Source organism: Enhydra lutris, unplaced genomic scaffold (assembly GCF_002288905.1).
Source record: "Enhydra lutris kenyoni isolate GAN:26980312 unplaced genomic scaffold, ASM228890v2 scaffoldscaffold92, whole genome shotgun sequence".
In the NCBI taxonomy this organism is placed as follows: Eukaryota; Metazoa; Chordata; class Mammalia; order Carnivora; family Mustelidae; genus Enhydra; species Enhydra lutris.
The window spans coordinates 248,180-260,842 of NW_019154176.1; the positions used below are offsets into that span (position 1 = coordinate 248,180).

The 12,663-nt window shown below is 41.7% G+C and overlaps 1 protein-coding gene across 1 annotated transcript in view; it reads right to left on the minus strand.

Moving 5' to 3' along the window:
• Positions 1 to 12,663, minus strand: part of LOC111162536 (adhesion G protein-coupled receptor E2) — a 42,225-nt gene that overhangs the window by 7,677 nt on the left and 21,885 nt on the right. Inside the window, 4 exon segments of the mRNA XM_022527025.1 lie at positions 52 to 118; positions 10,257 to 10,492; positions 10,772 to 10,969; positions 12,438 to 12,661. Of these exon segments, the coding sequence (XP_022382733.1) occupies positions 52 to 118; positions 10,257 to 10,492; positions 10,772 to 10,969; positions 12,438 to 12,661 (725 nt within the window).

Below are 12,663 nucleotides of genomic sequence, written 5' to 3' on the forward strand. Positions count from 1 at the left end.
TCTAATGACCCCCCGGTTAAGCATTAAGGATGCTGTGATGTCATCACTCACAGAGAAGATGGCACAAACTGGTCCAAGGAAGCTCCATATAAATCTCTTTCCTGTGTGGAGCCAGCAGCTGAGCAAGAGAGAGAGTAAAAAAAAAAAAAAATGCATTAGTCCTTAGGAATATAGAACTACTATATAAATTCATTCATTCATTCATTCATTCATTAACAAATATTGAGTGACTCTTTCATGACAGGTTCTGTCATTGACTCTGAAGATACAGTGGTAAAGAAAGTAAACATGGTCGTAAAACCCACAAATCTCACATGGAGCATGAGACACACAATTAGACATACTGTAACAATAAAACAAAAGTATGAGACTGTGAGAATGTATCATTGGATGTCATGCTTAGTTTGGAGTCTGAGGGATTAGGATCATTAAGGAAGATTTCCTAAGGAAACTATATTTTCATCTAAGATACTGACATTGAATGATGTTACTGAGATAAGCAGTGTTGAAGCAAAGAAGACCACAAATGTGTTAGCAGATTTTGAGAGTCCTATGAATCTAACATGCTTTTTTTTTTAAAGATTTTATTTAGTTATTTGACAGAGATCACAAGTAGGCAGAGAGGCAGGCAGAGAGAGAGAGGAAGGGAAGCAGGCTCTCTGCTGAGCAGAGAGCCCGATGTGGGGCTCGATCCCAGGACCCTGAGACCATGACCTGAGCCGAAGGCAGAGGCTTAACCCACTGAGCCACCCAGGCGCCCCCTTAACCTAACATGCTTTAAGGATCCTTTCTTGCACTGTTCATTTGAATTGGTTTCCATTGACTGCCAAACCTACCAACTTAGTATTGAAAGTTTTCATGGTTTTATTGAGGTGTATTTTACAGACCATAAAGTTCACCCATTTATACTATACAGCTCAGTGATCTTTAGAATATTCACAGAGTTGTGCAACCTGCACCAACATCTAACTTTAGGACATTTTCAATTCCTCAAAGAGAAACTTCATTCACATCAGCAGTCACATTTTCTCATCTCCACACACTCCACTCCCCATCCCACCCAGAGCACCATTACTCTGCTGTCTCACTTGATGGATTTGCCTGTTCTGAACATTTTACATGTGTGGTATTGTGCAGTATGTGGTCTTTCATGACTGGATTCTTTCAGTTAGTATCAAGCTCACAAAGTTCATTCACAGTGCAACATGTTTTTATGGATGAGTAATATTCCTTACTCTTTTTCATAGCTTAATCATATTCTGCTGGATGGATAGGTCACATTTTGTTCATCCATTCTTCAGTTGATGGACATTCCAGTTGTTTCCAATTTTGAATAATGCTGTTATGAGCATTCATGTACAAGTTTTTGTGGGAACATGTTTCCATTTGTCTTGGGTATATGCCTAGCATGTGGTAGCTGTATATTAAACCTGTGAGAAACTGTCAAACCATGTTCCCAAGTGGTTGCACCATTTTACATTCCAACCAGCAATGTGTGAGTGTTCCAAATTTTCCACATCCTTGCAAGCACTTTGTCTGTCTTAACCATTTCCACTAACGGGTATACATTAATATCTTAATTGTGGTTTTTGACTTGCGTTTTCCTAATGACTGAGGTTGTTGAACATCTTTTCATGTGCTAATTGGTCAATTACACATCTTCTTTAGAAATGTGTCTATTAAAATGTTTTGTCCATTTTTCCAGTTTTTTATTTCTTTAATTGCTACTCCCCATAGGCTCAATCTCACAACCCAAGATCACATGCTCCAACAACTGAGCCAGACAACCGCCCTTATTTTGTCCATTTTTTTTTTCTCCCTTTGGCAGCTTTTGGCAGTTCTTTGGAGGTTTAGAGGAAAGCAAACTGCACCCAGACCTCCGTCTCAGAGAGAAGTCTCAGTCTGTTCCCCTCTGGGTGCTCCAGAGCACATAAACTCCCCCTCTGCTGCCAGCAGAGCACTTCCCCAGTCACAGTGTCAGGGGTCACAGGAGCTCCCGCTTCTACCCCAGTGTTACCAAAATCATGAGAAGTACTAGTCCAGGGAGCTGGCTTCCAGTGGCTACCTGTGCCGCTGCTGTCTGGGCAAGTCCAGACAGCCAGAGAGGTCCCAACCAGAGAAAGCACACTGAGATTTTCTGCTGGCCCTGGCTGGGAGTGTTCAGACTCTTGCCAGTCCTAGAGAGCACTGGCTAGTGCCTGCATGGACCTCTCTCAGGGGAGGGTGAGGAGCGCAACTCAGACCCTGTTCACGCAGTGCGTGTGCAGAGTGCAAAAGGCTGTGGTTCTAGAGAGCGCTGGCTGGTGTCCACACCAGACTCTCTCACACGCGCAGCCACCCAGACACTCTCACATGAGCCTGCAGCTCAGGGACCAATGCCTGACTTCTTCACTGCACTCTCTCTGGCTCAGCACCAGCAGTGGCCATCCTGGGTCCATGGGCTTAAGCCCCTGTCCCTAACCGCCGGATTCCACCAATTTCCCCTTAAGATCTTTTGCTCTTTTTGAGTGCTTTCAACCAGACTCGAAGTTAATTCTGGTCCCCAATCACAGGGCACTCTCCTATTGGGGTGTATTACTTTCCAATGGGTCGATTCTAGTGGCTCCCTCCCACTTTCGTTTATCTTCTGATATCAGTCCGATGTTCCCACTCTGCCTTACCTGTCCACTGGTGTCTTCTGCCCCCATAGAGATCCAGAAGTGTATAATTCTAATCTCAGGCTTATTTCATGGGTGATCAGAGTTCTTTGGTAGATAATCCACTCACTTTAGGGGACTGGTTGAAACAGCGCCTCCTACTTCTCTGCCATCTTGCCTCCCCCGCTCTTTTTTTAATCTAAATTTTATTTTATCTTTTTCAGTGTTCCAGTATTTATTGTTTATGCATCACACCCAGTGCTCCATGCAATAGGTGCCCTCCTTAATACCCAGCACCAGGCTCACCCATCCCCCCACCCCTCCCCTCCAAAACTCTCAGTTTGTTTCTCAGAGTCCACAGTCTCTCATGGTTCATTTCCCCCTCTGATTTCCCCCAACTGACTTCTCTATTTTGCACATTTCTAAACTGAGTTATTTGTCTCTGGTTGTTAAGTTATTCAATTTAATTTTAACAACAGCATAAATTAGATGTTCTCTTATGATCACAGATCGGTAACTAATGCATAGAGAGATTAGGACTGTTGCTGAAGGTTTTATGGATACACAGTGACAAAATTCACTTTTGATCCTACATTAGGATAAAGTAAAGAATGAGCAGAGCCTTTCAGAACACTAGAGAGTGTGCAAGTCCATTTCAGGACAACCAAAGTCTATACTGAAGTATAGACTAAAAAGAAAATTAGCAAGGGGAGCCTCAGAGGTTCAGACAGTTAAGCATCTGCCTTTGATTCAGGTCATGATCTCAGGGTCCTGGGATGGAGCCCAGCATTGGACCGACTACTCATCAGAGAGCCTGCTTCTCTATCTCCTTCTGCCCCTTCCACCTGCTCATGCCCTCTCTTGCTATTTCTCTCTCTCTCTCTCTCTCTAATAAATAAATAAAATCTTAAAAAAGAAGAAGAAGAAGAAGAAGAAGAATGTAGGCAAGAAAGAACTGAAGTACCCATGAAAGACACCTGAAAAAGCTCAGCTGATGTAGATGAACGTAAGCTTTAGTAGCATGTTGTGCTTAGGAGTGAAGGTCCTGGGAATTGACTTCCTGATGGAGGAGTAAGGACCTTGGGGAACTTGCTCTCCTTTTAAAACAACAAAAATACACAAAGAACAATGAAAACCACCTATTTCAAAACTCTGGCAATTACCCAAAACCACAGAACGAATTGAATATAGTCTATCCAAGAGAACTTACTAAACCTCAGTAAGACTGGGGAGAAGGGAATCTGGGAAGGTTTAACTTGGAGCCCAGTGGTGCAGCAGCCAAAAGGAGAGAATACCGAAGACAATCGAGAGATCTATTTTTTGGAGCTCCATTAAAAGCTTCATTATCTCTCCTAGAACACAACCCAATACTTTTTTCTAACTCGTAGTCCCCTCACTTTTTACTTTCTAAATGTGGTGGCTATTTGATTTGACTGAGAACTTGTGAGGGAGAGGGAAGCCTACTCTAGGGCATTACCAACACAATAGCAAACTACTCTCACATCACCAGCTGTCTAGGCCTATGATTTTAAGTGGGATCAACAAGAATTTGTCCAGCAATTTAAAAGGAAATACTGGAGAAACAAATTTTGAAAACCTCTGAAACATCCCTCTAAGTCTAAGGATGCACAAGGATATGCCTCACCCAAAAAAGTCATGGGGATGCACCTCAATGCTTATAGCAGCGACGTCCACAACAGCCAAAATATGGAAAGAGCCCAGATGTCCATCGGCAGATGAATGGATAAAGAAGATGTGACCTATACATACGATGGACTATCAATCAGCCATCAAAAGGAATGGAATCTTGCCATTTACAATGACATGGATGCAAATAGACAGTATTATGCTAAGTGAATTAAGTCAGTCAAAGAAAGACAAATACCTCATGATTTCACTCATATGTGCAATTTAAGAAACAAAACAGATGAACACTGGGGAAGGGAAAAAATAAAATAACACAAAATCATAAGGGGAGACAAACCATAAGAGACTCTTAACTGAGGGTTGCTGGAAGGAAGGTGTGGGGGGGATGGGTGGGTAAGTGGGTGATGGGCATTAAGGAGGGTGTTTGATGTAATGATACTGAGTGTTACAAACAACTGATGAATCACTAAATTATACCTCTGAAACTAATAATACACTATATGTTAATTAAATTAAATTTATTTAAAATGTTGGGGAAGGGATAGGGTGGTTGGGTTATGGACACTGGGGAGGGTATGTGCCATGATGAGTGCTGTGAACAGTGTAAGACTGATGATTCACAGACCTGTAGCCCTGAAGCAAATAATACATTATATGTTAATTTAAAAAGAAAAAGAATTCCAAATATTCTATCTAATAAATAAATAAATAATGTTTTTAAAAAGGCATGGGGAAAAAAGCACTAGTCTCTCACTTCTGACTGACCTTGGGGCTTTGTGCAATCAGAAAGTGAAAGCTAAGGCTGTTATGTAAACTATCTTAAGTTTGAAGGTATGCCTTATCACACAGATACCTTTGTAAAAGAATGCAAAGCATTAAGTAAATGTTCTGAAGAAACATTAGGTGGCCATTAAACACTACTGACCCAGATGTGACCATCACCCTAGGAACCCAGAATTTAAAATAAAAATAAGAACTTTAATAAAGCTAGCAGAGAATTCAGAAGTCACACACTGCAAGGAATGACCAATCTACAGAATTAGTCCAGGAAAGTCACTAAACAAACAAACAAAACATCAACAAACCAGAAACAACAATGTCTTTGGGAAGGTGGAGGAACCTGATAACAGAGGTGTTACAATATATTATCTAAAACATTGAGGTTTTATTTTTTTTCAGTGTTCCAAGATGCATTGTTTATGCACCACACCCAGCACCCCATGTAATACGTGCCCTCCTCAATACCCATCACCAGGCTCACACATCCCTCACCCGCCTCCCCTTCAAAACCCTGTTTGTTTCTCAGAGTCCACAGTCTCTCATGGTTCATCTCCCCCTCCGATTTTCCCCAACTCACTTTTCCTTTTCTTCTCCTAATGTCCTCCATGTTATTCCTTATGCTCCACAAGTAAGTGAAACCTATGATAATTGACTCTCTCTGCTTGACTTATTTCACTCAAAATAATCTGCTCCAGTCCAGTCTATGATATAAATAAATTAATAAATATAAATATATATATAAATAATAAATAAATAAATATAAATAAATTATAAATTGATATAAATAAAGAAGATAATGGTCCATATATACAATGGAATATTATGCCTCCATCAGAAAGGATAAAATATTGAGTTTAACCAAAAATGTATGGTCTATACAAAGAAACAGGAAAACGTGCAACTGACAGAAAAAAATCAGTCAAAAGAAAATGTTTCTGAAGAGGCACAAATTTCAAACTTTGTAGATAAAGTCTTTAAATCAGTTATTCTAAATATATTAAAAACACTAAACCATGTCTAAAAAACTAAAGGAAAGAATGCCTGGGTGACTCATTCAGTCAACCATCTGCCTCTAGATTTGGCCCCAGGTCATGATCTTGGGATCATGGGATAGAGACCTACAGCAGGCTCCACACTGAGTTTGGAGCCTGCTTGGGATTCTCTGTCTCTCCCTCTGTCCCTCGCCCACTCACGCTTGCACACTTGCTCTCTTCCTCTCTCTAAAAGAAAAGAAAACAAAGAAACAATTAAAAACTAAAGGAAAATATGACAACAACGTCTCACCAAATAAAGACTATGGATGAAACAATAGATATCATGTATGGAACCAAATACTAATTCTCTAGATGAGAAATACAGTAACTGAAATGAAAAATTCATCAGAAGGGGTCAACAATAGATTGGAGCTGGTAAAAGAAAAAAATTAATAAATTTCAATATAGGTCATTAGAAATTATACTGTCTGTGGAACAGAAAGAAAATAGAATGAAGAAAAATGAACAGAACCTCAGAGACTTGTGACACAAGACCAAGTGCAACACACACACGTAATGGAGTCCCAGAAGAAGACAAAGCTAAAGGGCAGAAAAATGCTTGAAGAGTGAAGTTAGAACTTTCCAAATGTGAATAAAAATATCAATCTACATATCCAAGAAGCCCAATGAACTACAAGTAGAATAAACTCAAAGAACAACTTCAGTAGAATGGGTAAAATTTCTTCTTTAAATGTTTGGTAGAATTCCCCCGGGAAGCCATCTGACCCTGAACTTTGATGAGCACTAGTTGTTATACGTAACTAATGAATCATGGAACACTACATCAAAAACTAATTATGTGCTACACAATGGCTAACTGAACATAATAAAAATAAATAAACAAATAAATAAAATCTTTTTTAAAATTTAAAAAAAAAAGAATAAACCCAAAGAGATCCACACCAAAACATACCATAGACCTACTGACAAAGACAAAGACAAAATCTTTAGTGGCAAGAGAAAATTGATTTTTCACATACAAGAGACCCTCAGGATGCCTGGGTGGCTCATTTAGTTAAGGGGCTGCTTCATCTCAGGTCATGATCCCAGGGTCCTGGGATTGAGTGCCGCATTAGGCTCCCTGCTCAGCAGAGAGTCTGCTTCTCCCTCTCCCTCTGCTGCTCCCCCTGCTTGTTCTCTCTCACTTGTTCTGTCAATTAAATAAATAAAATATTTATTAAAGAGAGAGAGATTGGGGCACCTGGGTGGCTCAGTGGGTTAACCCTCTGCCTTCAGCTCAGGTCATGATCTCAGGGTTCTGGGATCCAGCCCCACATCAGGCTCCCTGCTCAGCAGGAAACCTGCTTCTCCCTCTCTCTCTGACTGCCTCTCTGCCTGCTTGTGACCTCTCTCTCTCTCTGTCAAATAAATTTTTTTTAAAATCTTGAAAAAAAAATGTAGTTTTTAAAAAATTAAAAAATTTAAAAAAAAATAAAGAGAGAGAGATCCTCTGTAAGTGGTTCCTGGGTGGTTTATTCAGTTAAGCATCCAACTCTTGATTTTGGCTCAGATCATGATTTTAGGATCATAAGATCAAGTTTCACATCAGGCTCCTTCCTGCGCATAGACCCTGCATAAGATTCTCTCTGTCCCTCTGCCCTTCCATCCCCTCTCCCTCTCATTCTCAAAAAAAAAAAAAAAAAAAAAAAAAAGACAGCGAGAGAGAGAGAGATCCGCAATAAGATGAGCAAAACCTTCTTGTCTGAGATTATGGAGGTCAGACAGCTGTGGAATAATATCTTCAAATTGTCAAAAAGAAAAATGATTGTCAACCAAGACATCCATGTCCAGCTAAATTCTTCTTGAAAAAATAAGAAATTAAGGCATTTCAAGAAAAACAAAAATAATTCTTCCTTGCTGATCTGTCCGACAAGAAATACTAAAGTCCTTCGGGCTGATAGGAAAGGACACTAGAGGGGTGCCTGGGTGGCTCAGTGGGTTAAAGCCTCTGCCTTCGGCTCAGGTCATGATCTCAAGGTCCTGGAATCGAGCTCTGCATCGGGCTCTGTGCTCAGCAGGGAGCCTGCTTCCTCCTCTCTCTCTGCCTGCCTCTCTGCCTACTTGTGATCTTTGTCTGTCAAATAAATAAATAAATATCTTTTAAAAAAAAAAAGGAAAGAACACTAGATTGTAACTTGAATCCAAACAAAGAAATAGAGAGCACCAGTAAAAGAACTATGTAGGAATTATGAAAAATGCTATATTTTTGTTTGTAACTCTTTTGTTTTTCTGTTTTAAATGATCACTGCACAGAGCAATACTTACAAAACTGTGTCAGTGGGCTTATAAGATACAAACATATAATTTTAGAAGGAGAAAACGAATGTAGGAAGATTAGGTTGTACATGGTTTTAGATGTGACATCCTAAGCATAAGCTTAGATAAGAAAAAAAGTGAACTTCATCAAAATTAAAAACTTTCCTGCTTTAAAGGGCATTATCGAGAAACTGAAAAGACACAGGTTGATAGAAAATATTTGCAAATCACATATCAAGGAGGCACTAGCATCCAGGATATATTAAGAACTCAAAACCTCAACCATAAAAAGACAAATAATCCAATTTAAAAATGGTCAAGAGACTTGAAAAGGCATTTCTCCAAAGAAGATAGGCAGATTGGTCAATAAGAACAGGAAATGCCGCTCGGTATCACTAGTTAGTAGGAAATTGCAGCTCTAAACCACAATGCGATATCACTTCAAACTCATGTGGAGGGCTAACATTCAAAATGTAGAAAAGTAAGTGTTGATGATGTTTAGAAATTAGAGCCCGCACGTAAAGACTGCTTGTGTGATGCTAACAGGGGGGCAGATACTTGGGAAAACGTGTGGCAGTTTGTCTAAATGCTAAACATAGATGTGCCATGTGATCCAGCAATCCCACAAGTGGATATATACCCAAAACAAATGAAAATATACATTCACACAAAAACTTACACATGTATATTTATGGCAGCCTCATTCATGATGGCAAAACCTGGAAACAATCTAAGAGCCTATTAAATGACACATACACAAAATGCAGTATCATTATAATGGAAAATTACCTGAGAAACAATACCACCACCAAGAGGAACTGACACAATACTTGCAACAACAACGTGGGTGAGCCCTGAAAGCACCTTACAAAGGGAAAGAACACAGTCACAGGAGACCACATGTACGATTTCATCTACGTCAAACATCCAGAACAGGCAGATCCCTAGAGACAGCAGGTAGATCAGTGATAGCCGGGGCAGGGGTGGAGGTGGGTAGCAGGATGAGGAGGGAGTGTTGTGCAGGAGTTGAAAGTGTTCCAGAATTAACATTTGTGGTGATTGCCACAAAGGTTAATTTGTCACAATGGTTCTGTGATTGTTCTAAAAAACACTAGCCTGTACAGTTTTAAAGGGTCAATTTTACAGTATGTGAAATATATTTCAATAAAAATATAAAAGAAAAAAACCTCTGAGAAACAAACTGAGGGTTTTGGAGGGGAGGGATTGAGGGGTTAGGTGAGCCTGGTGGTGAGTATTAAGGAGGGCACGTATTGCATGGAGCACTGGGTATGGTACATAAACAATGAATCTTAGAACACTGAAAAAATAAAATTAAATTTTTTAATAAACGTGAAACTGAGTATTAAATGTGAAGATAATAGAGTATAAGCTCTGTTACTTACTAGCCATGCACCCTGGGGTATCTAATTAAACTATCTGTGGCTCAGTTTATTCATCTGTAAAATTGGGCAAATGACTGTACTTTCTTCATAGCATTAGTGTGAGCATTGAGAGAGAGAACACGTACAAAAATGGTTATAAAAATGCATGCCATAAAGTAAGCACCATATAAATCTTAACTATAATACAATCTATTACTTCATTATTTAAATCACCTCTCCTTTTCCAAATAAAAACATTGGAACATCCTAAAGAATTTGGACAAAGAAGTAGATTCAATTTTTCTAAATGGTGTCCTAAGCACTTCTTTGGCTTTGGTTTTGTTATTCAAAGGACAGAGCTTTAAAGGACATGCTACTTAATTATTATAATTTTCTACCAGAAAAATGTCCTAAGGATTATTACTTCATGTGCCTTCTCTTATTATGTTCAGGCATAATTTTTAAAAAATGCTACTCTGGCTCTAGTGGTGGCCATGATCATGTAAAGAATTTGCATTTACCGCATGGGAGTTCCATAAAGCTAAGGCCTGGATGCTGCAGAAATGGCCACAATTATAGCTGGGACTCCATAGCCCACAGGGAACATGAGTTTCTTCATGAACCTCCTCACACTGGAGTAGTTGACCACCGTCAGGTTGCGAGCAGTGAGGAAGAGATTCAGACCCTCCAGCAACATCCAGGTGAAGGAGGCCAGGTAGAGATAGTGTAGGGCACCTGCAATGATGGCACACAGCACCTGGGGGAGGAGAAAAGTGTCACCAGGAGGGATTGTCAGGGAGGAGAGTGGCCCCAGGACCCTTCCCATATCTTGCCACTTGGGAGAAGTCTAATGTGTATAAAGAAGTTGTTAAGAAAAGGTTTCCTTTCTAGTTTTGTCCATGTGAAATAGGCTACTTACTCTTCAAAACTTCCCTGAGCCCCGAAGCCATTTGAGGTAAGGTATCATTGCAGCACAGCTCCATGAACTGAGCACCCCTGGGGCAGGGCAGGGCCTCCTCAGTGACAGTGTCAGTACCTTGATCTTGGTCTGGTTGATGGCCGTGAGGAAGAGCAGGTGGGCCAGGAAGAGGCAGATTGAGAGCTGCAGGTGGATCAAGGTGCTGGTATTCTGGATGGCTTTGCACAGCAGGAAGGTGAGGGCTGCCAGGACGAGGCACAGCAGAGAGATGCCCAGCCCCACATGGGTGATCACAGCCAGCCCGTGACGCTCCTCCTGGGACCCAGCAAAGAGAAGCAAGGAGGACATCACCATCACATTTTCCTGCTCTGAGTAATGACTCTTCCATTCTTTAAAAAAATACTCTGGCACAGCAACATCAAGAGTGAGGACTCAGGTAAACTTGTTATGTTATTGGGTAAATTCCTCCAGGTTCGGATTGCTAGAATTCTATGGGATTCTGACCTGATTCGGATCCTGCAAGAATTGAGGGCTAGGAGAATCCTTACTCAAGACAAAGCCCCAGAACTCACAAAGGTTTGTTTTACTTACAGGTCACCTGCATGAGATTTTTGTTTCAGTGATCCAGAGGAAGTAACCAGCTCACCTGGCCAGGGGAGCAGGCAAACATAGTTGCTAATCTACCTGTACTCACTGGTTTCCCTGTCCCTCTGATGTCTGCCACCACCATACCTTCTGTTCTATAACCCCTTTGCACTCCTGCCCCGAAGACCCCTGTGGTAAGTAGAACTCTAATTCGGCAGAAAGAAAAGGTGTACACACATCTTCCAGGTTCTCAGATAAAAGCCAATTTGTGTGTTGTGAAGAGATTTTGCAGTTGGAATTCAGGTCCTGTATCAGTAAACTTTTCTAAAAGAGGGGTTTATCCTGGGTGGGCCTGATCTAATCAGTAAGCCCCCAAAAGCTCTGGGCTCTTCTCGGAGAAAAAGGTTCAAAGTTTGAGAGCGTTTCTGATGAGAGATCTCCTCCTGCTGGCCTCTGAATAGAAATGCTGAGACACTGTGTGAGGGCTACCAGAGAAGGAATACAGGCAGCCCCTGGTAGCTGAGCAGCGTCCCCTGCTCACAGCTAGCTAGAAAGTGGAACCCCAGTCCTATGGCTGCAAGGAACTGAATCCTGCCAGCAACCAGGGAGCTCACAGGAGGACCTGAGCCTCAGAGAAAAATGCAGCTAAGGTGCATTGTAAGACCCAGAATACACAACTCAGCTACACCATGCCCGGCTGCTGCCCCAAAGTAACCATGAGATATATCTTTATGTTTTTTTAAAGCCCTTACACGTGAGGAAATATGTTACAGAGCAATAGGCATGGAATGCAACCCCTCTCCGGGCTCTCACCTGCTCATCGTAGTGGTCCATGAGAACGGCAAAGCTGCTGAGATGGGTGCACTGGCAGATGGTACTGGTGTCTGTAGTGGTCACCATCTTGCAGCCTCTAGTGGACCAATGACCACAGCCACCTTGACTGTGCTCCCAGAAGACGCAGAATACCTTTTGTGTTGGCCCAGGGCTCACTGACTGTAGGAAGAGAGTGTAGGTGGGAGCTCATATTTCTGGTGCTCGGAAATGCTTATCCAAAGCTGGCTTGCAAAGGGCTTTCCTGGGGAAAGATGCACTCATGGGGGAGCCCCCACCCAGAAATGCAAGGCTGAGCTAGGCAACAAGGCTGTGCCCAGGACCCAGGCTCATTCCACACCCAAAGTCCCATGACACCAGCACTCACATGATGAGAGAAGATGAAGGTGATGGGGGAGCTGAGGTTCTGGGTGTACTTATTGTTCGTAAAGGCAGAGATGACATCTGAGAGCAGGACCAAGGAGACTCCTGGCAAAATACGCTTGTGTGCCCCATGCAGAACTGCCTGTTTCTCAGACTCCAGGACCAGGAAGGCCTCTGCCAGCAACTTGCCCATCCCCGGAGTGGAGACGAGGCCCGCCACAGAAGGACCT